Source organism: Diorhabda sublineata, chromosome 2 (assembly GCF_026230105.1).
Source record: "Diorhabda sublineata isolate icDioSubl1.1 chromosome 2, icDioSubl1.1, whole genome shotgun sequence".
NCBI classification, from domain to species: Eukaryota; Metazoa; Arthropoda; class Insecta; order Coleoptera; family Chrysomelidae; genus Diorhabda; species Diorhabda sublineata.
Window position 1 is genome coordinate 39,035,505 of NC_079475.1, and position 26,935 is coordinate 39,062,439.

The 26,935-nt window shown below is 31.3% G+C and overlaps 1 protein-coding gene across 4 annotated transcripts in view; it reads left to right on the forward strand.

Moving 5' to 3' along the window:
- Window positions 1-26,935, forward strand: part of LOC130452902 (longitudinals lacking protein, isoforms A/B/D/L-like) — a 625,711-nt gene that overhangs the window by 410,160 nt on the left and 188,616 nt on the right. The window contains exon 5 of one of the 4 annotated variants that reach the window (XM_056792419.1): window positions 4,701-5,661. The exons of the other annotated variants lie outside the window; for them this stretch is intronic. Coding sequence (XP_056648397.1) covers window positions 4,701-5,059 — 359 coding nt within the window. The 3' untranslated portion in view covers window positions 5,060-5,661. Of the gene's footprint in view, window positions 1-4,700; window positions 5,662-26,935 lie in introns of those variants that run through there. 4 annotated transcript variants of the gene reach the window in all.

Sequence of the window (26,935 nt, forward strand, 5' to 3'; positions counted from 1 at the left end):
GACGTTCAATCATGGGACCAGCTGAAAATTTGCCTTAGAGCTCTCCTATTATATCCTAACACGGAACTGTAGACCTGGCTAGCGCATGTTCTCGAATGCTGGATCCATTTGCCCACGCAAATCTTCGAGCATTACCCGTCACGTGACTGTTAAAAAAGTACAAACTCACGAGATCTCCCTCGTGGATACCTGTCCACACATACACCCCAGGCAGGTTTAATTCTTTTTCAATGAAGACGTGATGATTCTGGTCGTTCCAGGACTCGCAGTTATGCTGATGGAGGTTGCTTCATCCGAACACAAAATGGAATGTCGGAGTTGCGAAATCATCCTCGTGGATAAAACGCGGACGATATTCGGTATTCGTCGTAAAGAACGATCGGATATTTGAAGTTTTGCCGATCAACTAAAGCCAGCGCCACTGTAAACAGATGACGATTAAAGTTGTGATATCTCTTTCATTAATATTCCATAACATATTTCTTCGATTACCGATCAGTTGAAGTTATTGAATGTACCATAGAAAAATAAAAGTAGTTCGTGTGAAACCGCTGTTCAATTCTGTTCGTTTAGTGTGAACCTAGCTTCATATGCCGTCTGGACATTAATATTCATTTGTTAGTGGAGAAAACCTATGTATTGTTAATATTAAGAATTTTCATTGAATATATATATACATATATATATATATATATATATATATATATATATATATATATATATACAGTATGAGGAAGAATATTCAATCTTTTGAAAATTTTACACGAAACAAATATTTTCAGTGTACCTTTTTCAACAAATTAAAACATACCTATCCTTTGACATTAGGGCAACAGTAGCAGATAAAACTAGATGTTCACCTTTTCGAATGGGACAAAGATTCGAAATTTCTACTTATACGAGAGTCAATTGGAAACTAAGCGTCCCAAAATGGCATAAATTTGAATGAAAGTCACTATGATAAGTACTGCCATCTTCGAACAACCCTATTAAGTTTGATAAACATGGAGAGATTGACAACTTAAAGTTTATTAATATCAGTTTTAGTTTGGCTTATTGAGATCATGAAAATGATAGATCAAGAATGATTAGTCAAAATTTATTCATTTTCTTTTTCGTATACATCTTGTATACAAAAAAAAAAGAGGTGGTACACTGAATTTCCTATAAACATCGATGTTCATAATCCATATTTAACATCCCATGCGACTCAAGATTCTTTCTTGTTGTGTATATACAGTTTGTCCTCGTTAGTTGGCGGTATATGGGAAACTTTGTTATTATTAATTTTACGAAAAAAAGTTATACTTTATAAAAAGTTCTGCATGGTCAAAAACCTAAAATTCAATCATCAGATGTTGATTTTTTTCAGTCGTATACGAGGTTTGTCAAAAAATGTGATTTTTGCTCTAGAGTAAAGTACGTTTCTTTTTGTTAATATCAAATATATATAGAGAAAAGATGTTTAGAATTAAAAATATCTTTCAAATATTCAACATTGTTATTTATATTGAAAAAAATATTTTTTTCCACATTTTCTCTGCGATTACGTTGGAAATTACATTAATGCATAATTAATCTAGGATGCACTGGACGATAATAGTTTTTAAAAGTTTATTTAGAATTGTTTAATCAAATTTATAATTAATAAATGTAGTGCATTAATGTGCAAACTTAAATTTCCAACGTAATCGCAGAGAAAATGTAGAAAAAAATATTTTTTTCAATATAAATAAACAATGTTGAATATTTGAAAACTACTCCTAGTTCTAAACATCTTTTCTTTACATCAATTTTCGATATTGTCAAAAAGAAAGGCACTTTAGATCAAAAATCACATTTTTCGACAAACCTCGTATACGACTGAAAAAATTTAACATCTGATGATTGAATTTTAGGTTTCGGACCATGCAGAACTTTTTATAAAGAATAACTTTTTTTCGTAAAATTAATAATAAAAAAGTTTCCCACATGCCGCCAACTTACGTGGACAAACTGTGTAAATATAAACAACTACAAATTTTTTTCAATAAATATAATATTAGATGGACCGTCAGTTTAGTCGTTTTCTACATTTAATAAGGGTATTTATTAAGTTCTTCAATAAATTCTTCCGGTTTCATACCCGACATTATTGCCAATTTAGTAACAAAAAACAAACATCGCAAAAATCCAAAAATATTAGCACCAATTCCAACCGACACGCGTCCTGCAGCCGTGAAACACTCGTCCGACTGTATGATCGTATTGGGATCGGAAGGATGCTTGATAGGTGTGTCCCGAGCTTTAGAAGGAAACCCGATATTTGTATTTTTCCAAAGTTCACTTTCTTGACATCAGACAATGAAAAATCTTGAGTAGATCCAAAACATTCAGGAAAAATCAGTATCTAAAAACGTTTCAGAACAGGATTTCTGTTCCAAATACAACCAACACCCTGTTTGAACCTCAATACATCGATTTTATGACGATATTGGGACTACGTCTGTTGAGAAAAAAATAATCAAGTGAATTTAAATTACGTGCATATTCCTTTTTATCTTTCTTCTCAAAATAGGCTTTTACGTATGCGATATTGCTCTTAACTGCCGAAAATCTTCTTGCTGTGAGTAAAACATTGAGGTTAGGAAACAAGGACAAGTCACTGGGGATGAGATCTTGTGAATATAGAGGATGATCATTCAATTCGATGTTCAATTTATCAATTTCAGGCGAATACCGCGCACGTAAGATTTTTCAAATATAAATACCGATGTTTTAATTTGACTTTAGTTTATTATGCTACAACAATTAGAGTGAAAACGACTTCACCTTACGGCCCTCTTAAAAGAAAATAATTATTTTGAAATTTTTTGAAAGATTTATTGTATATATTCTCTAAGTGCAATTTATAAGAATACAAAATGTAGTAAAACGAATAAAATATTAGAAACTTGATGACTTTTTATTTATTAAATTAATTCAAAAAGGTTTTTTTTTGAAGCATTTGGATTATGTAACAAAAATAAAGAAGTTGACGTTGTTTAAAATAATTTTTTGATTCCCAAATGATGAATTTATTTGTTGCCTTGTTAACTAACAAAAAAAATTTGTCTAAGAATGTATACAAGGTATAAATTAACTTGATTTAGCTAACTGCGTTCATACTATCAAATTTCAAAGAAAAAAAGTCGAAATGAAATTTGGTTTACAGGACATATTTATAAAAAACCACTTCGAATCAAAAATTGTTATACTTTTACGTGAAAATGCGTTTCCTATCCTCAATCCCCCAATTTTTCAAATGAAAAATTATAAAAAATACTTAATCACAGTTTAATAGTTCATAAATCTTTCGAAATAGTTCAAGGAAATTTGGAATTTTCAAAACGAACGATGCACGTCAGCGCTTAAACGTACGAATTTTTTTTGGCGTTATAAAAAATACTTACCACACAATTTTTTGTTAATAGTTTCCTTATTGAGTGTCCTTTGCAATTTAAATCAAAAGGGTTACTTTTGTTCACCATAGAATGAAATCTAATGAAGTAAGATCAAGTGTACGCGCTGGCCGATCTATCAATCCATCGAATGCTAAATACTGTATTAAGATTGCGTAGGTAATGTGGAATTTAAGTTGGCATGAATCATTTTAAAGTCCTTTCAAAGAAGCACCGATGATATTATTTGCAATAATCCCTGTCCAAATGTTTTTAAGGGGAAATTGGGATTACAGAGACCCAGGTATTGACGTTCAGGGTGTTCAATACTGGTGTGATATAGAGTGCTACCAGAATGCCGTCGAATGCCACCAGTTTCATTCCAAATTACCATCACCTCGCCAAGTCACTTCCATCAGTAACTACATGTTCTGGGGGTCATTTCTGGTACGCTGCAGAGTACTGCCGGAGTACCGTCGAATTAACGACAATGTTCTGACCTTTAGAACTCTAGAACTCACCACTGAAGTATATTCCTCGACTTTAATTTAGATTAGGCGATGAGTTTTTGGAGGAAAACTAGTGGTATTCGACATTACACCCGAATTGATAACTCTGCACGTCAATGCCTAGATCTTCGACTCTCGTCCGTCTGTTTTGGAACCCCAATCTCCTCTGTAAAAAATAGGAATCATTGTAGGTAGGATAAAATGTGTTTTTGCACTTCCCAAACTTGAAAATGAGACCTTATAGAGCAGTATTCTGCTTGAAAAGTACAAGTACTTCTTAAGGTCAATATATGAGCACGGCGGGCCTATCTGAAGGTCTATGTGCTCAAAGGCCGCCCGCAACTATGAACTATGAAGGTCAAAATATTGAAGTACAATGATGCGACTCATTAACCAACGGACTAAACTAGAAACTATTGAGGATTGGCTGGAAGAATTTTAGAATCAAATTTAGATCATTACTAGAATGAACCGTTTGAATATGTTATCAATATACAATATTTTGAACAGTTTATAGGTATGTTCTTCTTGGATGCTCCCAGTATATGAGAATTCTCAAAAAATTAAATAAAAAGTGAAGTTAATTATTTTTTGTTCAAATTTTACATCAACTGTTGGTGATATTTATATTGGATACATTCGCGTTTCGATAACAAAGTTACCGTCTCCAGAGACTTTCGTTCAGTATTTACTAGTTGATTTATTTAATCAGTTAGTATTGCAAATGCTATGAATTTATATCTTCTTGTTACTAATATCTTTTCATTTTTAGGGAAAATTGATGATAAATTCCACGGATTACCGCCTCATCTCGTACTTCCAATGTTACTAATGAAACAGAATATGAAAAATTCCATGATAAATACGATGAAAGTTAAACCGGAAATAGGAGACGAACCAAAAGTTTTTTGTCCTGCTTGCGGCAGGGGATACAAATTAAAAAGTTCTTTAAGAAACCACATGAAATGGGAATGCGGGAAAGAACCGCAATTCAAGTGTCCTTATTGTTCCTACAAAGCTAAACAGAAGATGCACATCACTAGGCATATCGAAAGAATGCATAAAGTTATCGATTATTCGGCAGTAAAGAAAGAAAACGCCGATGCTTTTGATAATAATACAACCGTTTAAACCACTTTTTTTTATCAATTTGAATCATTCCAGATGGTGATAGATAGTTTATAATTTGATTTAGGTACTGCCTTCAAAAATATGTTTGGATAATTAAATCTTGTGAAACAAACAATAAATTCGTGGTCATTTTTTTTATCACACGACTTGTCGAAAGTAACAAGAAAAAATCTTTTGCAGCTGATGCAATCTTTGGTCCACCAATCGTAAATATTTAGAACTAAGGGTTGAGTTGTGTGCTTTGTACTATTTAGGACTTTAAATTTCAATATGTAAATTATAGATTACCGCCCTTAAGATTTTTGAAGAAAAATTCATTGCTAATAGCTCAAGATATCACAACAGAGCATAATGAAAAATACGGTTTTTAAGACGTCATCAGGAGGTTCATAATTTATTTCTTAAAGTTTCATCCCTTAAAAACTACAACTCTAAACCTTTATACAGTCGTACCTCGAATTATCGAGGATTGTTTTATTAAAATATTGTACATATACAACAATACTTTTTTAGGCCAATTAACGTACCTTGAGATTGCTATTTCTTGAATATTTAAATGGAGAATTTTAATGAACAACATGAAAAAAAAAACAGAAATAAAATAATTACGTAATTGACTTGAAAATCAGATACGTATTGAATGTACTGAGCTTTGAAAAACACTTCCTTGAAAGTGAGTTTATTCAATTTTTAAGCTCATTGTAATTCGAGCAGAAGTTTCATCTACATTGAGTGGTGCTTCAACAACAATACCATCTTCTTCAACTGTTCCTTCAAGATCTTAATATTTCCGTTGAAACCCTCATTTCTTGAAACAATTCTCAATGGGTTTTTCTGTCACATTTGTCCACGCCTTCGAAGCCATCTACATGGCATCAAGCGAGTTCATTTTTATCGGATTTTTCTCGTCGATGTCAAGGAGAAACTGGCGCACCACTTCTATCCTGTAAAGGACACTAAAGTTTTTTTATTATACCTTGATCAAGAGGCTGTAGTTTGGATGTGGTGTTCGGAGGTAGGAATTTTTATGTTTTTGAGTTGGGAAGATCCCCATGTGCTGTACAATTGTCTATAAACATGAGAACTTTCTTTTTTTTCTTCGCATCGTCTAGGTCCGTTAACAATTTGCCAAAAATGTCAGATTTCATCCAAGATATTTGGTTTGAAGTGTCATCGAGGGTTTTTTGCTTTTCCAATCATCAATGGGTTAAGCTGCCCAGTGCCCTTTTGGCCGGTTTGGATAATAAAATCCAGTTTCGTCAGCGTTAAATATATCTTCAGGATTGTACCGTTTTGTTAGTTCAAAAAGTTTTTTACTCCACTGTATACACAGATTATCGTCATCGTCTACACTTATACTTTCTCCGGTAATTTTTTGGAAACAATTTCATTCCTTTTCTTGAAGTTCAGAAGCCAGCTTTTTCCTGTAAGGTTATCGATAAGCTTTTGTCGCGATACTGCTTCAACCACTTCACAACACCTCGTCGATGTCTTGGAACTCGGCCCTTTAATCCTCTTTGATGTCGTACAAGCTTGATTTTCATACTTGTCTCTATTTTTCAGAATTGTAGATATTCCAATATTCCAAACCGTTTCGCGATTTCGCACTTTTTTCAACCCCCGGATTTACGGCTTCAACGACTTGTTTTTCTTCATAGGAAAGGGTTTTACGCTTTTCCATGTTTTGAAAGTCAAACTGAAACGTAGAACGACACCAGACGAAAAATCTATTGCACAACTGTGGAAGTCTTTTTCAGAGCCTATGATGGTAGTTCTTCATTCAACATTGAAATTTGCAACTGTGAATTGAAATCGCATAACTGAGTTAATATTGCAGTTATAAATTTAAAAAATAAACTGTTCTCTGCTTAGTTTTTTATTTACTTATTTTTGAGGTTAGTTTGCTAACTCCAGGTGTTAAAAGCACACATTGGCACATTATAACTTATGTATCTTGAGGTATTTAGTACTTCCATGGCGAATTACATGATAACACGTGTTCTCCCAAAGAATTGCTAAAAACCGTAGCTGATTAGACAAGAATTTTCATGTCCATGACGTCTTAAATCATAAAATTATGTCGTTCAAATAAATTTTCTGTAACTAATACTCATTTAGTCGGGCAACTACTGATTTAGTTTGTGCCAATGCAAAATATTTAACCAGATCACTTCATTTTTCCTATATCAGTTTCATTTTCGAAATAATTCGCGTCGTTTTATGTTATCCGAACATATTTTTTCTATGATACGATTTACTATATATTTTTATTATTTTTGATAATCAAACTGACATTAAAAGTTTGAATTATCTTTGCCTAAAATGAACGTGGTGTATGTTATAGCTTTATAATTTTTAATTTCTATCATTTAAACAAATTTTGATTTGTTCTTGACATTATGTTATAATCAAAAAAATTAATTTAGTATAAATTTGCTCAATTCTAGAAAATTTACTCATATAAACACATACAGATATTAAAACTAACGGAATATAACGTTTTGTTTGGCCCCAGAAACTACATTATTGCTAATTTTACATTATAACAAAAGTAGATACATTTAAGGTTACGTGTTGTTCTAATTCTTTGGTCGTTTCGTGTTTTAAATTTTTTTTCTTTCAGAAAAACTCTTCTGCTATGTCTCCCTATCGCGATGTATGATGGATTATGTATTTTTTACGACCTTCTTCTAGATTTTTCCCCATCATATCATAAATTCAGTTTTTTTGAAAAACTTTCTAGCTTTAAACCCTCCCTTATTTTCAATCAATAGTTTTGATGATTTTCTTCTCCATAAACATTGACTGTAGATCTAATTTATTCATATTTTTCATCATTTTGATGATGAAATCTGATCTGGAATCCTCTTGATATTCGTCAACTTCTTTGTTATATATTTTCGTTATCGTGTTTTCGTAATTTCTGACTGAAACCTTTTATTGAAGATAATACCTAATATAAGTGATTTGAGCAGATCAAGCAATTGATATACGGTAAAAATATTTTTCTAATTATTTTCCCAGATCATCTACTTATTTCTTAATCTCATTTGAAATCAATTATTTCCAATATAATATTTTTTAATTCTTTCGAAAAAATAAAGGAATTTACTCGATGATATCGCAGAAATGAAAGAATTTTGTTATATCAAAAAATACAATTTTCAAATTTGAACAAAACTAAAACGACCCCACATACATAATGTTAATAATAATAATAAACTTTTGTGATACGTTCTTACTGCCAGAAATGCTGCCGTTAATCAGTTTCCTATTTATATATACCATACGTGCCTTTTTACACTCCATTTTTTACCAGTTTACAATTAATTGTTATTAATATTTACAATATATATATATTAAATATAAGAAACTAAAGAAATTTATGTTAAGGATTATTAGTTTTTATTTCTTTTCCCCTAGGAAAACTTTTGATTTCCATTAATAAATTTTAATTTGATAATTTACGGTATTTGGAAACATTTTATAGAACAAAGAAACTTCGATGTAAATCTACCAGTGTAAAAGTGAATAAAACATCGAGACAAATTATGTTACAACTAATTATCACAGTATTAGAAGGTAAAACGGAATGAAAATATTGAGACAAATAATTTTTGGTTGATATTAAAACAGCGATTTCGAGGAAAAAAATTTTCTACGTACTACCCCTATAAATTTTCAATGGGATTTATATCAGGATTATTTGCAGTCTCAATATAGTCTCGTCGAAACCATTGTTGAATAATGCACACGGTGTGGACAGGACTATTATGTTGCTAGATAAAATCGTGTCCATCATAAGTTCGATTTAATTAAGGTAACTTAATGTAATCTAGAATATTGAGGTAAACATCAGATTGGAATCTTGCACCAACAATCGCCAGGCGTATTGATACTCGTCGAAGCCCAAAAATTTTTGGTCTGTACTCATGTGAAAGCGATAGATTGCTAGTACTTGCACAGTTCTTCAAATCCGAAGTTTTAATTCGTCTACATGTCGTTGGACGGGATCCTGGAAAGTCGATTGAAAGAGTTGTTCTCTTAAATAATTATTTTCCTTCATCCAGACGCAACTTTTTCCATCTCTCTGGCTACGGTACTCGCATTAAGACACAGATCAGGAGACAGTAAACACAGTTTTACTTCAACTGAACTCAAATTAATGATCGAATTATCTGGCTCCGATACAAGTGAACATTTTCCCGTTCTTGTATTTATCTATTTCGATTTTAATAGTATCTCTATTGAAGTTTACACTGGTAGATTGCAATTTTGAATACTGTATATCAAGACCAGATGTGGTCTAGCGATTTGTGAATCAAAAAGGGAACAAACCACATAAAGAGTTTATTTCAGAATACTCAAATTATTTTTTGACATTTTATCGATCAACTCAGTTTATATATTCGCGAAAACTATTTTGAAAGTTAACTATTACATTATAATAAGAAAAATGAAAGACATATGTTATAAGTTGATATAATTTTGATTAGGTTTTAATCAATTCAGATATTTTTACATGTAATATTACTTAGGGTTCCTAGAAAACGATAAAATCGATAAGAAAATTATTTAAATTATCAGGAAGCGATGATATATTGCAAATCAAATTAAAATAATTTCCTTCTTCTCCAGATATTTCTTTATCCTTCCTATTGTTTATTTTTTTTCTGTACTACTTGTTATAGGAAAATTTAGTTTTTCTTCTTTTGTAACGTTTTTGTTTCCGTCATTTCTTTTATTAGACTTGCACGGATGTACCCTTCCGATTCTGAATAAATATCAATCAGTATAGTGAGTTTAATGCCATATAATTCACCCTTTTTCAAGTAATTTGACCTTTTGAACTATTTGGAACATATTTTAGATTAAGAGTCTCAAGAAAATTATAACAGATATTGCTTTGATTTATGATTGCCTCATTTTTATACATTTTTTCACAGTTCCTGTTAATTTACATAATTTACGTAATTGATTAATATTTACAATTCATATAATCCCCGATATTTATAAGAAAATATTATATATACCATATTTTGAGAGTCATTTTTACAAAAAACATACCAATACAGTGCCTTTTATACAGTTTTTATACCAGTGTTTTTAAACTATTTTTTTTTGTATAATATTTTCTAGATATATAGTGTTTAACCTTTTTGTCACCATAACAGACATAGTTAACGTACATAATACAAAAATTAGACTTATTCATTTCGAAAGAAGGTAGATTACAAATTTTGTATTAATTTTCTAACTTTTATACAGAAAGTAAATTAACTTTCTATAGTCTGTTCATAGCAAATTCTCTACATATTTGATGCAAATCTCAAAGCTAAATTTTTCATGCACGCATGCTTCGAAAACACAAGCTTGTTTCTGAAAACAAAATTATCGATTTAAAAAAAATTAACGAAACCAAATTAATATCAAATCGCCACTATATTACATCGTTCTTGTCAGGCATTGGTAGGCATTTCGTGTCCAACCCTTCTGGTAAGGTTTGATCTAAGACATAATATGCCATAATGCTTTAATTTGCAAGAAATCCGGGCTACTGGACGTCCATTTTAAAACTGGAATAAAGCTTTTTGAAATCCAATTTTTTACTTTTTGAACCGTATGACAAGCGGCATCATCTTATTGGTAAATACTATCAAAATTATCTGTATGCATGTCTTCATATATGATTTTTCCACTTCAATAGTTGACATGAATCTCCAAATTATCAATTGCACTTTCACCATCATCAACGGTTGCTTCAACTTTATCTTCATCAATTCAAAAAATCAAAAGTTCTGTTGTTTCGGAGACTAAAAAGTGAATTTTTGTCATTAACGACTTATTTTTTGTATAACAAAAATTCATTTAGAAGACGAATAAAAAAATCTAAGTTTTAGAACCCAGCTTCTGAGCGCTCTTTAACAAGTTACTGTCGAAAAATTCATTGTAATCATAACGATGATTTTGCTTGCTAAACCTTTCAAACGCTCTCGAGTTGATTTTTGATTTAATTGATTAATTGAATTGATTTTTCGTTCGAGATCCACTGATTCCTCGGTAGTTTTTTAACGGTGTATTTTGACTCAATAACATCACCAGTGATTTGAGAAACATTTTGACCTTTTAAATAAATAATCAGCTTTACTACGTGCCATTTTTAATACAAGTAGTTAACAATAAGAAATGAACAAGAATTAAAATGTGAACATTTGCTTATTAAGAATTCTTTATTGAAACAGACCATTCAATTTAAGTTGTCTCTTACAATATATTTTGCTAAACAACAATTTTATAAAAAAGACTAATTCAACATACAAACTCTGTTTGTTAAAACGAGAAATATCAAGTTCTAAATAATATTTCAATTTTTTTTTAAATATATTCACATATTTCATGTTTTGGTGAGAAAAAGGTCTGAAATATGCATTTTTTTAAGCATATAACGTTTTTTTTATAGAATTATCTATTATATAACTTAGAATTAAGTTTAAGTTTAAGGTTTGTTGAACCTAATGGTCCATTGTGAAAAATTATTTACACTGAAAAATTTGAATTTCAGTAATTTGTTGAAACATATTCGATTTTGAAAATTATTGATTGATTAAATGACATTTTTCTTGAAAGTAGTTTTGTTTAAATAGTGCGCTATTCCGTAACCATAACATATTAGAGACCAAACAGGAATCAAAATACTGGTTTTTTCATAATGAAAGCCAAAGCTGGTCTTCTCTTATCTTTTAACACGAAGAAATAGCTTTGAGAAACAAATTGTGGATGGAAAAATGCGGTTCCGTTGGACAACAGTGGATATTGCTCATGAGGATGATCTTTGCACCACGAACCTATATATATATCATCAATTTTTGATGATAAGATGATAATTAAAATTGATAGTGTTATTACCTCAGTTAAAAGTTTCGATTTTTGTTGTCGATGGCCTTCGAATTGTCGCTTGCACCTTCATGTAACACTAGTTTACAAAACTTTTAGTCTGTTGCCGTAAATTTTGTTTTTGTCTTAATTTTATCATATCTTTACCAAAATTTTTTTGAACAGCGTATATTACTCAGGGGGGGTTCATTTGACGTCTTTGACTTTACTTATCACGTATCCCAGAAGATCTCATGGGTGATTACAAGATTACAAAGGAGGGAGATTGAAGTTTTTGAGTCATACAAAAAGACGTTTAAAAAATCCAAACCATTTTTGCCTTATATGTAGAGAATATATGTTCAAATATTGTAAAGAAGTTGGTAAAAAAACCGATTTTGGTTTCAAAATGAGTTAGATGATATTGTAAAAGTTTTAAATCTTTCATCTTCAGAATTGTTAGCTCAAAAGTGAAGAAAATCGTATCACTTTTTGTTAAGATATGAAAAATTTGTTGATAAAAATCGCAAGCGTTTATTCAAAATGTAGCTAAAAAGGAATCTGAATATTATTATTAGAATAGAAGTCGTTTACAGAGTAGAAAGCATTTTCCAGTAAATACGCCTTCAAATTATCGCGGAATGCGGAAAAACATGATATCGATTTGATTTCAATGGGCAAGTGATTGTGCATTTTTTCGCATTGTAAAATATTGAGCCCTCAACTAACTCTGAACCTGGAGTAGATAGGTAGAGGTCGTGCTCCGCGTTCCTAACCGGATCTTTTTGAAAACGGAGAAGCGTGCTTACGAATTAGGCAAACAGATTCAAAGATAAATCAGAAAGTCAGATTTTCAATATTCTAGTGTGCAGTGAGCCCTGTTATTTAGTTCGAGTAAATATCTAACAGCTCTCTTTTGCAGTTTGCTCAAATTGAGTCGCACCACACGTACCCCATATCGGATCTATGGGAGGGCTCAATAAGGGCACAATAAACTGTTAAGAGGGTGGATAAGTTCAGTTCTTTGAAAACTGATATCACTTCAAAGCAGGAGGCAGTTAATTTTTTTAATTTCGTTTCAAGGAATTGTCCACAACAATTTTACAGATTCAACGACGTCAATGGTGGTGTTATTTAATAAAAAAGGCAGCAATGTATTTTTATATGATGAGTTTTAGAAACGTTGAGACAGAGAAGATTAGAATCGCACCAAGATTTAAGGGCGACTAGATATAATCCTATGAAGTGCCGTGAGATCAGGGTTGCTCCAAGATAAACCAAATAGGGCCTAGTACTGAGCCTTGGGGCACTCCACATTCTATCAGACATCATTGTATCAACCCTCACAAGCTGATTTCTGTTGGTAAGGTATGACTTGAACCATGCGAGAGGTATTCCCTGAAACTACTGCAATTTGTTCATTAAAATATTATAATTAACATAATCGAAAGCCTTAGAAAAATCACAGTTGTTGCAGTGGAATAATGACTGTTTAAGTTGGAGTAGACATTATTTAGTAGGGAGATTATAGCATAATTTGTGCGTTAATTACTTAAAAACCCAAATTGATGGGTAGTAAGTATTTTATATCTCAACAGAAATGATAAAAGCTTCTTTTTGATGGTGACAAAATTAGACAAAATACGATACTCCATGACCGAGTTAAAATAAAAGGATTGGACAACTTCTGTCTCTTTGATACAGAATTTTCATGCATCATACTTTCCTTTTGAATTTGTGATTATCAGATTTTCTTTATTCGCTTGACAAGAGTAACAATTATCATTACTTGGTTCTCGAAACACTCGTAAGATGGTGTATCAATGTGAAAAATGTTTTCTTTGTAAATTATATTCTAGAAACTGAATTAGCGCGTTTCTCAGAAGCTTCCGAGGAGTTTTCTGTATTATTTTTTTCGAATAAATAGTTAGGTTGTGTACTTTTTATATGTGTCTGATGTTTTGTTCTTTTTCAGCTTCATGTCAAACTTGTGGTAAAGGTTTTAAAAATGTCAACAGCCTTAGAGCCCATATGTCGTTGGATTGTATGAAGACGAGTTATTTTCTTTGCAAAGCATGTCCTTTTACATCCAAAAGACGATTCAATATGAAGATGCATTATGCAACGAGACATAAAATTTACGTGAAAAGTGGGAATTTAACGAAAGTCACCAAAATTATTTTTGATTGATGAAAATACAGGAAAATACAAAAAAACACTTTTTTTGTTTATAACGCTATTGTCATTTCGAAAGATATTCTAATTTTAGTGCTGTAGATTTTGGAAATCGGGGCTACGTCCGTGTTTTAGGTGGTACTAGTTTCTTTTTGTGAAAAGCTTTTTGCAACTTTTTTGTCATTATATATTTGTTTATACGAGTTTGACACTTTGGTAGTGGCAGTTATTCAATACTAGGTAACCCAAAAAAAATTTGAAACAAAATTTCAGACAATAAAATCACCAATTCACTAAATTTGTACAAGAAAACATATTTTTTACTCTACAGTTTGTCGGGCTTGAATGATGCTATAAATTGTGTGTAAATCCAATTTCAATAAAAAAAATTTTCTTATCAAATGAAAAACTAAAATAAAAAAAGCGACCCTTAAAGTTGAACTTTAGAGGTCATGTTTTTCAAACAAAATAGAAACATTTTCAAATTTTCAAATTTTTGGTTTAAACCTGCCAATGAAACGTTCATTACCCATATAAAATGTTGTTTGTTGTTATTAAAAGTAATGTATTGTGGCTCGGGGTACTAATACTTGATTGAAATCACTTAAAAAAGTTTCTATTCACGTGCCTAGAACAATAAATAAACTAATTAAGTGATTATAATATAAACAAAGCTTTAATTATTAATGTTTACTATTTAGTGACGTCATCCGCAGCTGATAGGTGCCTCGTATGTTTTTGATCACATGACATTTAATGAATTTTTTTAATTTGATATCGTTTTTAATAAATAATGACTTGACATGATAATATAAATGTTTATTATATTTTTAAGATTTTTTTTTATAAACTTCAAAGCGGTTTTTTATATATAATACGAGTTCAGTGTCCTTAAAATATGAGTATGAGGATTAATTTCATACACAGCATTGTTTTTAAGAGGTTTGTTGCTCTACTACATACAGGGTGTTGATGAACGACATGAAGATATAATATAAAAATGTATATATAGTTCTGATACATCCTATATTAATAAAAATACTCACTAAATTATTAAATCATATTTTTATACGCATTTTTCAAATATAAATAATATATTTTATGTATAGAGTACTCCAAACTACAATGAGTAATGTTTATAGGTAATTATTATAAAATATTATGCTGGTGACGTTGAATTTTTTTATAATAAATATATGAAAAAATTGAAATTTGTTTTTTGTCTTTTACATATTTCATCATAAGTTTTGTCCAAATTTTTGGAACAAATTCGTTTAATATTCAAAATCGATACGTATATGTGAAATACCGAGCGGATTACTCAGTTTTTTTAGTAATTTAATGATAATGGTAAGTTTTTCATGAAATGCAATTGCATATGTGCATCCAAGGCTATGAAATCATGCCCAACAGCTGCATTAGAAGTGATTCTAAATCCCCACATAGTACTAGAATGTTCAGAAACGGATTTACCAAAGAAAAACCGTCCCTAAATGATAACCAAACCTGAGACATACCTCGGGAAGATGCATCGTTTAGCTTTGAGAAAAAATTTATCTCAATACTAACAGAAAAGCCATTAAATCGTATACTGACTGATCTAAAGCAGCAGACAGATCTGGAATAGGAGTGTACGGGCCCAGAACGAAATACCCTGAAAGCCTGAGCAACACAACAAGCATTTTTCACGCAGTAATTTATGCAATTGTAAAATGTATCCAGTTCAATCTAGAACTATCGTAAACAGGATATCATCATCCTGTCTTTGGGATTTCCTAGGACAATTAAATGAGTGGTGTGAAGGAAAATGATAAGTTGGCTAAAGCGGAGGCAGACAAGCCCGTCTTGGGACCTGAACCCTTCTGTGGTATCAGCTACAGACATAGACTCCTAGGAAACTATAACCATAGAAGATCTGGATGTATCAATCCAGAGTGAACGTTCTCTCAAAGTGTGAACTCCAGAGCACTACACCTGGGAGTGTATGAATTAGAAGACGAAAATTTCTGGCAGCTACAGCCATCTCACTTTTCTAAAAGGAGCGGAATTAATTGATCAGCTGTAAACACTGGGTTCTACAGTATCGCAGCAAGAAAAGGGGACGCAATTGATCCTTTGCGTCAAAGGGAATATGACATCCCAATATCTACATACAGAAGGAAGTTTTTAAAGAAATTTGGAGGTTTGTTTTTGAAGACAAATGTGGTTATTTGGTTGGAAGAAGCAGTTTTCAAATACCAATGAAGATTTCTTTCTGAATAGATAGTTTTCGAAGAAAAAATGACAGGTACTACTACTATTTTGTTCACCTTCAAACATAAGAATCACATTTTTATAAAAAAATAAATAATGGAAATTTTCATTATTAATAATCTTGTGATTTTATACACTTTCAGGAAGAATTTGTTTAAACATTTGATACTTAAAATACTTTTACTTATTGAAAGTTGAAACCAAAAATTGGGGAGTTTTCTTTGTGTTTATCATTGTAAAGTTTCACAATTTGATATCGGTTTGAATCCCAATCCATATAGCCACATAATACTTAATTTTATATAACAAAAATGCTGAAATTTCACACACTATCATGTGAAAAAAGTATTAGTACAATCAAGAAGGAACAACTCTATAAAATTGTTTCGATTCATTTGATAAAAATTGAAATAAAGTAAGTATAAATTAGTATATTACATGTTTTGAAAGTGATTTTTTTCTACAAATATAAAAAAAAATGTGCATCTGTAACTGTGACATTTTCAAGTGCCTCCACAGAAGCAGTCCTGTCAACATCAGTGAAAAGTTGACTCTGAAGCTGCTCCAGTTTATCTGGAAAAGAACTCGACTCGAAAGACTTGAAATAGTACTAGTAAATATTAACATAGAATCAAAATTTTGAGGAACAACATTTAAACAAACGCTTCTATGTATTATTTATAATATTTCAGTTTTTAAAATCATTTAATTTTAGGTTCATACGTTTGTCGGGCATGTAGTAAAACGTATAAACACAATCAATCTTTGTACAATCATAGGAAGTTTGAGTGCGGCAAAGCACCCATATTTCAATGTTCTTTTTGTCCATACAAGGCAAGAAGAAAGTGCCATCTTAAACAACACATGAGCAGACATCTGTAATTAAACTAAATATATAATTATAATCAAAATTTATTTTCTGTCTTCCGTGTTTTTTCTATGTTGTTGTTAGCTTCGAAAAAATTACAATTTCTGTTCTATATATAATTGTAAAATGTTAAATTAGTCTTTAAATTTACTATTCTTCTTCAATTTTGCACAATAATTGAATCGGTTTTTTTGAACGGACCTAAGTCCGTAGGTTTTGGTGGTTTTGTAGTCTAAACATGAGAATACATCGATTTTTGTTGAAAAAAGTGATTTTATCACGGGTAATAATGAGTCAAATTATCATTTTAATTTTTCGGTTATCGAAAATGTCGATAATTTCAAATATCTGGGGTATAACACTTTGGATATAGACCCAAATATTGAAATAAGATCGAGCAAGCAAGAAATGTCTTTTTGAAAATAAGATTATTTACAACCCGAGTACTCGACGTTAAAATCCGGTACCGGATGATGAAATGCTATGTATACAGCATTTTTTTATACGAAATGGAGACTTGCGACCTTACAAATGAACTCATTAAGGCGCTTAGAGAGTTTCGAAATGTGGATCTTTCGGAGGATGCTGGGAATCCCCTGGAACTTATAAAATTAATATAAACTCGAAAAACTTCGTATCTGGGACACATAATTACATATACAGACTTTTGCAGCTTCTGATCGAAGGGAAAATCGAGGGAAATATTCGCGAGTGAACCTGTTTAGGCTCTCAGACGCTGATCAGAAGGGCTAGAGACGGAAATGACTTTGCTGAGGTTATCGACAACCTTCGTTAGAATAGGGCACTCAAAGAAGAAGAAGGAAGTCCCAAAAAAGTTTTTTTTTAAAGGCGTTAGTCCACTTGGATTGTGTTTTTTCATTTCTGGACTTTCGCCTGTTATCTGCAGTCAGTTGTTACTGCTCATTTTTATCTATTGTTATTATAACATCCAAAATATTGTAGTGAATGTTACTAGACATCCTTGTACAGTCTTTGTAGGCGATATAACATTATTCTTGTACTACGAGGGTGTAGCACAAAAAAGCCCTAATGAGGTTTGCTCTTTTCTTAATGAATATGATTCAAGTAGTTCCAGAAGGTCATTCAGTATTTCCCTGTTCGCGGCGACAGTTTCCTCCCTTATGACAGGAATTTCGAAATAACATCTAAAGCTTTAAAGAAACATGACCGCATTTTTGATGTCCATGAAATAACTGACATAATTTTGCAAAAGTCACACTCGCATCACGGTTTAATAAGTTCACTGTTCATGAGGTTACATGACATAGTTTTAGTAATCCAAAAATCGGCAAAAAATCGTGTATATCACAAGAAACAAAAGGAAAAAACACTTTTATAACAAGTTAAAAGGATGTGCCTACATTCCAGACGAGCATCGGGGATTTATCGAAGAAATTTGTAACTGACCAACTGATGACAAATATCAAGAGATTACATATTTGATTTTTTTTATCCTTTCCTTAAACTTATTCAAATAGTTTTACTATCTTTTTAGTAAATTGTAAACATTGTCTACTAAATTATGGATAAAGATATAAGTGTAAAATTTTGAATCCTGTTGTAAATTGAATTTCTTTACATGTCGACTTTTTTTTAAAAATATTTAAAATGAAATATTTTGATTTAAACAGCTTTTTTAGTTTTCCGAAAGTTTACTTTCTTGGACTTACGTCCGTTTGAATAAAAACGAATCAATTATATGACAATATGCCAAAACAATTGAATTATTACTAACATAGCTCATAAATCTTCGAACTAAAACATTCCAGGATTAAAAACAAATTACTGCGAAAAATTTTTGTAAAAATCAGTTTAACGTACAAAGTGGCAGATATCAAGTAATCCATTTACTTTACTCCAAACCTGTTAGAGTTATCAAAAACTTAAATCACAAAAGTTTTTTGTTTTCAAAGGAATTTTTAGATTATTGACTTTTGGATTATACAGCTTGTCCCAATTCTTTAGTATCGACACCAACTTTCGAATTTTATATGGAACACCTCATATATCGATTTAGTGGTAAAAAAAAAGATAACTTTCATAAGACCGACTTATTTGATTTTTGCACATCTTAAGAAATATTTGAGGTTATTCGAATTTCTATTGAACAATCATTTTATTTGGAAAATTCCACAAAAAAATGAGGCTAACTGGCATCTTTTGTACAATGAATTCTTGAACACAAAAATTAGGTTTATGAAATTTTCTGATTTTCGAATCTAGAATCATACTGGATGTCTTTTTTTTATTGTATGAGTTTCGAATTTTGTAAATAACAAATCTCATTTTTTTAATGGCACACCTTATATATATTATATACTATTAAAAAAATGATATTTGTTATTTACAAAATTCGAAACTCATACAATAAAAAAAGACATCAAATATTTCCTAAACTGTGGTGAAATCAAATTGGTGGTCTTTTGAAAGTTATCTAAATCAAAAAAACGCAATAAAATATAGGGTGTTCCAATTAAAATAGCCGATATTTAACAATTGGAACACCCTGAGTAATCCAAACGGCAATTATCTAAAAATTCCTTCAAATACAAAGAAATTTTGGGATTAAAGTTCTTTGATAACTCTCACAAGCTTGGAAAAAAATGTATGGGTCACCTTATATTTGACACCTTGTACAAGATTTCTCAGTATATTTTTGAGTAGCACTGTATTTCTTGATTACAAAAAATCCTAATTTACATTATGACGCATTGCATCCTTAAAGGCCAAATTGTGTTAATCATATCCAACGCGAAAGTATTTTATACAGGTTGTTATTAAATTAATGTAACAAAACTCAAAAGATATAGTCATGGTGGGTCTTTCACGCAACAAAAGTTCCTCAAGCCCGTTTCACATGATGCAATACAACGTGCGTGCCAAGATCAAAATATTGCATAGACCAATATTGCACGTCGCTTGACATTATGCAAGTTTCTTGCCATCGTATCATCATTGCCACTAATCAAAATTCCATAAGTAGAAATAAACAATTTCCTAACCTCAAATTCAAACCTAGGGGAAGCAAACTAGTCAGGTTTATCACTGGAAATAATTATATCTGCTGCTGCCTTGCTTTCGGAGTTTGATGGACAGAAAAGGCACCCATGCGATGGTATATATGCGATGGTACTGTATATTTTGTATATCTTGAAAAAATTTACTGCTCCAATTAATTTTTTTCCTCTTTTTATGAGAATGTAGAACTACGGAGAAAAATGAAATAAGAAGGCAACTAGAACACAGTTAGAAATTGCTAAAGAAGGACTGAGTAGGTGGAATAGATTTGAATAAAAAGGAGCTTATGCTCTAACTTTTTTTCAAAATATGACCAAAGAGGGATTTGTTCTATTCTTTTCGTTCTGGTTCCCAAATAAACTGAAAATACTATTGCAAAAAAGGAAATTAATAAAGATAACTGGAATTTTTGTGAGCGACAAAAAGCAACAAAGTTTTAAATATATTTGATAAACTTACAAAACTTACAAATAAGAATGATATCACCACAAATTTACTAAAACTTACTTTGATTTAAGCACTTGAGTGTAGATAGGTGGAGGACGATTTAGAATCTATACCGAAGTTTTATTGAATTTCACGACTGGAGTGTGAAGTCGATATTAAATTAATTTCTTCAAAAACTCGCATGCTAGAACTAAAATAGAAGTGACTTCTGAGCCCATACGTGAACAAAGGTATATTTGAATGACAAATGGACAGAAAAACATTTGAAAAACTCCTAAGAAAAATAAAAGAACTAATTGTTGGCTAGAGACGTAATAACAGCAAATCAGAAATTAATTCCTTCCTAGAATTACAAATTACAATTTGTTCCCAATCAAAATGGAACCAAACTGATAAAGTTGAAAATGCGAGATTTTGCATGAGCTGAACTTCATCTGCGCATGCTATTGATCAAGAAATATTGCGTCTTGCATTGCATTCCACGTTATCTTGCATCATATCAACCGGATTTTAGGCTAAACTTGAAAAAAATTGATGTTAAATGAGGCCAAAGCTGCTGCTGATAATTTTTCCGAATGCTTTCATAACTTATGTCCCAATAGGTTGGCACAAAATGTATTTTACATAATTAACTTAGTAACTAACAAAGTTAATAACTTAAATGGAAGGGTCTCAACTAGGCGTAATTTTTTGCCAACATCTCTACATAGGACGATATATGTCTTATTTGTTATGTGTTATTTGTTTACAATAAAGAAATTAAAGGCTATGCAACTACAACAATATAAAATGTAGTATCTCATTCAGGATATTGAGAATGTACGTTGAAATCAAGCTTTTATCCGAAAAATTTCGTTTGAATTATCAAAATTGATAAAATTAATAGGTGGAGGTGAAAATATGCTGAAATAAATTTTTTATATCTCGTGAATGTACATATTTCATATGTTTTTTTCCACGTTATTTCTAAACTGATCAGTATTATCAAACTTTTGGTTTAGTTTTACTTATCAATTAACTATAATTACCACTTGATCCTATTTCCTTCTAAATCCTTTTATAATTTTAGGCAACATTCTCTACGGGTGCAACATATGTTACAAATGCTATAGACATAAACAGTCTTTACACAGGCACAAAAAATTCGAATGTGGAAAACTGCCGTTGTTCAAATGTGAGGTTAGGGGATGTACTTTCACTACGAAAATCAAATCGAATTTGAAGCAGCATATGGGAAGACACATTTTCAAAAAGATCAATCAATATTAATTGTTATACATTTATACAATTTATCACTTATTGTTATTTTTGTTGTTTATTGTATAGCTACTCGTTTTTCCTAATACCACAAAAGCCTTTGAAAACTGTTAATAAGTGGATAAATATTTTAGATCTTTTTCATTATTCTCTTCCCTTCAGAAGCAATACTTGACGTATACATATACAACATATTGAGGATTATTTTACCTCCAAAATACATAAACTCCTTCCCATTTTTCCGGGATTTTCCCGTCCCATTTTCTTACTCCTCAGAGGTACCTAAGCCTTTACCTAAATTGAACGACATTCGCCTAGAATTGTCTCTTTGACTTACTCTCAGAATCCGCAGTTGTCATGAATATGGTCTTGAGGGTGAATAATTTTCTATGACATTTCCCGATCCTCTTGAAAAATTTTGACAAAAATTAGGGTTTCTAAAGTTGCACAAATTCTTGATGAAACCTCGATTTTAATTTTTTTTCTTTCTGTTTTATGAAGAAACGTACAGATCGAGGTTAATTAAGTTTATTAACGCAATTAACAGAATTAATAAATAACTTTAATTAGTAACAAGACGACGAGAATAATCGACCAGACCCTTCAAAGGTTTGTTATGCGTAGATGGAGGTATAGTTTTGATCCATAGATTGTGATCTCTACAAATCAAACATCAGAAATAATTCGACTTAAAGGACAAAATATTTATCTATATTTGAAGATTTACAATGTAGTGCTTGAATTTGAGCAGTACCTTCTTATAATAAATAGTATGGAGTGCGTTAAATATGAAATATCTGTATCGTTAAGACATTGGAAACAGTTTAAAGTATTCATGGCAGCAAGGAAAAGCCTTTACCAACGTTTTCGTAGGTGCAAAGTGTACTAATTCTAATATATTTCCAAGCTTTCATCATCAGCGAACTAATTAGTTTAGAATTGCTTTGTTTCAAATTGGGTTACTTCTTTTAAAAAACCTTTTCTTCTAACTCCCTCTCCATTCATTATTGCTCCCAAACAACTGATTCTTTAGGCCCTGACTATTGAGACTATGAGAATATTTTTATTTTGAGATAATAATTCAAGGACATCATTATTCTATTACCCTTTGGTATCCGATTTTCTAGCTTTTTCGTCTCATCATCCGTCTTCGTAATTAGCAACTTTTTCAAAATTATATTCCTCGTTTTCCATCCTAAAACATCTGTTTTCCAATTGATTCTTCTTTGCCGTTGCACATCCAGGTATGTAGTCTTTTCACCCTGAGGCCTAATCTTTTTGATTATTTTTCCAATTACCCCGGGATCTGCATATGCTGAAATTTGATGTGAAGTGTCAGATAAACCCTAGTCTAAGCTTTCCTCACATTTTCATATGTACCATGTGATTAAATCTGACCCAGATTTACTAAAAAAAAAAAAAATTCACGTATTTAACCAATTTTCGATTAGATTGTTGAAATTTTATGCCAGGATGGCCTTCAGTACCTTTCGTGATTATTATTTATGACATATGGGCTCATAGTGAGTTCCTTGAATCAGATTATCGAGTTTCGAAAAAAGGAGAAGTCACAGGTAGCTAAATCCTGCGAGTACAGTAGCTGATCGACAAATTCGATTACACCATGTGTTACAAAATAAAAACAGTTTTCTTTGGCTTTTAGCGAAACCATAAGACAAAATTTTCTGTAAATTATTTAATGAAATTACTAACAACAGATTGTTTATTGCTTATATAGAAATTACGGTAGTTTAATTATCCAGAATGATTTTCTATTGGCATGTTATTGACAAAAAATTATTTATATAGGCCAGTCATATCTCCACATTATATTTGAAGTAATTTTTAATAAAACTTTTTGAATTACCGCTTCGTTTTTTTCAATATTATCAAGTTTTTTTTTCTGTATTTATTTTATTCTAAAATATAGTCCAAAATTGTTTCTACTGAATTAGCTTCCGGAACATAACATTCCAATTGCAAATTTTGGTATAGGCATTATTTGGATGATACGAGGGATCTTCCAAAAATCTAAGCATATATACATATTTTCATATACTATTGCTTATTAGTTTTTAGGTAAATTATTGAGAAGTAATATTGTAAATAATATTTTTCATTGTGAACCAGTTTGATTACAAAAAATAATTATTTCGAAAATTTTCGGATATAACTTGAACTATAGTGGAATCAATTCTGTAGGTAAATTTATTTAAACTTGGTAGAATTTGTTTGTATACGTAACTAAGTGATTGTTCTTTTCTAGTTCCTGCCTTGCGACGTTTCGGTTGTAAAAATTGCCAGAAAACTTATAAACATCAAGCATCTTTATATCATCATATAAACTACGAATGCGGCGTCGCACCTCAATTCATGTGTAGTCTTTGTACCTACGTAGGGAAAAGAAAACACCATTTAAAAAGTCACTATAAATATACTCATAAAATAAATTGTATCGAGAAATAAAAATATTTTGAAATAGGCTACGTTTCAAGAAAAAAAACGTATTCATAATATACTGCTTAATGTTTTGAATTTATTTCATTTTCCTCGTAAAAAGCCATGGTCCGTCAGATGTCATTCACCATCTTGAAGCAAAACTAATTTGCACTTTTCAAACGCTATTTCTAATCAAAAAGCAGAATGCAAAAAATACGTACGACAAAAAATAGTTTTTAAGGACTAATTAGATACAGATTAACCCTTTCAGATTCGAGTTATTCGAGTGGTACATGTCGATCTTGAACTTCTGTAGGTTGTAGTGTTCGAAAATGACGTGCCTTGGTAGCTGATTTCACAGGAAAGGAGTCCCGATAAATTGGGCGTTCTAGGCGAACTTTGTTATCACGTCTGCATGTCGGGTTGGTCTTTCAAAAACTGCTCAAGGTGGAATTATGTTGGACAGTTCGGAAAAGTATCTGAAGTAGTATCGGGAAAACTGAGTCGGATCGGGGACCTTTTTCTTTCTAGTCCAGCAGTCTCAGGGTACGCTTTGACGAAACTGGGCCTTGTAAAGTATTAGAAGCTGTTGCGAAGTGTTGTTGTGAAGCTGCCTTAGCTAATTCGGCCACTAGACTATGCCAGAATATATTACTCCCAACTCTTTAATACGAATGGTGGTTGTCCATCGGATCCAGTGGCTTTATTGTTGTACAAACGTTTTGAGAAGTTTTTCCACATACCAGTATCGAAATTTTATTTTTGACATCGGTGAATCAAATCACTACGATCGACCAATCTTCTCCAGTCAACGGTGACTTTTTGGTCGACCGTTTTTTTCACATACCAGAAAGACCTCTATCCATTTAAGCAATTTGTTCGACAGTCAGTTGTAATTTGTACTTTTCAAATACTATTTTTAGAAGAAAACTAAACGTACAGCAAAAATAAGCTTTTTAAGGCTTACAATTATTAGTTACAAATCAAGCCTTAGAACGGATGTATCGCATTTTCTTGTTGGTACATAATTAATGGGCTTTCATATGCCATACAACACACTGAAACCATTGTTGGTAATTTGATACAGTTTGTTTCCGCTTCTTTCTCTTCCTCTTTTTTTCAGTCATACTTTTTAAAGATTTCCTATATCTATCCAAGTGATGTTCAAGATGGATGCCTCATTTGTTAACTGATGCTTAAAAAACAACCATGGTGGCTTGGGCCAAACTTATGATTGAAAATTTTGTTTAGGGGTATAGTAAATATATTTTGAGAATGCTTGTGCTTTGAAAGTGAACTATCTCCTTTGAAAATCGAAAAACATGAAGCAATTGCAAAACAACGTCCATAAATAGGTTTGCGTGTAATTGATATTGACATAGCTTCTAAATTTAATCAAACTTTCCAATAATATTTGTTCAGATTGTCCTGAATATACGAATTTTTTTATTAGGAATAAGAAAATTTTCTAAAAACGTAGCCAATTTTAGAATATTCTAATAATCGACTGTAATATTATAGTATTAGATATTTTTCAAAAGACTTGCAGAGGCAAACGAATCAAACTGAACATTGTCTGTTATTTGTCACACATATTTCTCCATATGTTAAATGCGACATACTGTATATTATTGATCGTCCAAGAAGTTTAAGATATCATAAAAGTCAGTCGGTGTATCAGTACAAACTTTTTTTTTTATTTAAAAATCTCGAATGCCTTACATACATTTATTATGTTTAAATATTGATTTTAATATACCAAATAAACGTTTTATTAATGTTTAGGTTCTTACAGCGGAGAGTAGATTTGATCCTCAATTGTAGGGGGTCCCAAAACAGGGACAGGTCATTGTTGGATGCGCGTAGTGATCACCCGGGAGGTTGAAATCTTTAATCCTTAATACAGTATCCTTTTGGGTACTGCAAAACATTACATTACATTTTTTCGAAGAACCCAGGAACCCTTGAAAGTTTAATGATGATTTAACCTTCGGTGCACCACGTGGGTTCTAATAAACGAACCGAAAATCTTGCTTCTCATATTATTTTTTTAATATTTAGTGATGCAGAAATCAACGCTAAGAAACTAACGATGTGAGCAAGTTTATTGAACTCAATAAATGGATTCTGCGACCTCGATAACGCTGAATTTTGATTATGATTCTTGATCTTGTAAATATGAGAGCTCCCCCTAAAATAATAAAGTCAAAATAAATAGAAAGAGAAGCTTTGGTCCCCCTACTATTGACTTTAGACTTGCCGGAATAACATATTCTATATTAAGATCTCAAGTATATCGGATAAGTAACCGAGTAACATACTATATTTTCTCCACGACTAGAAAGTACAATTTCAATTCATATTTTTGAAAACAGATTGGTATGTGGATATTGTTACTTATTCAATAATCGTCGTGGTAATTTCATTTTATTATTTTATAATTGTCGAAATGTAATTTTATTTGCGAATATATACGCAGCTTCCAAAAATGTATCCACATAAATGTAGAAGAAAAAATAAGAGTA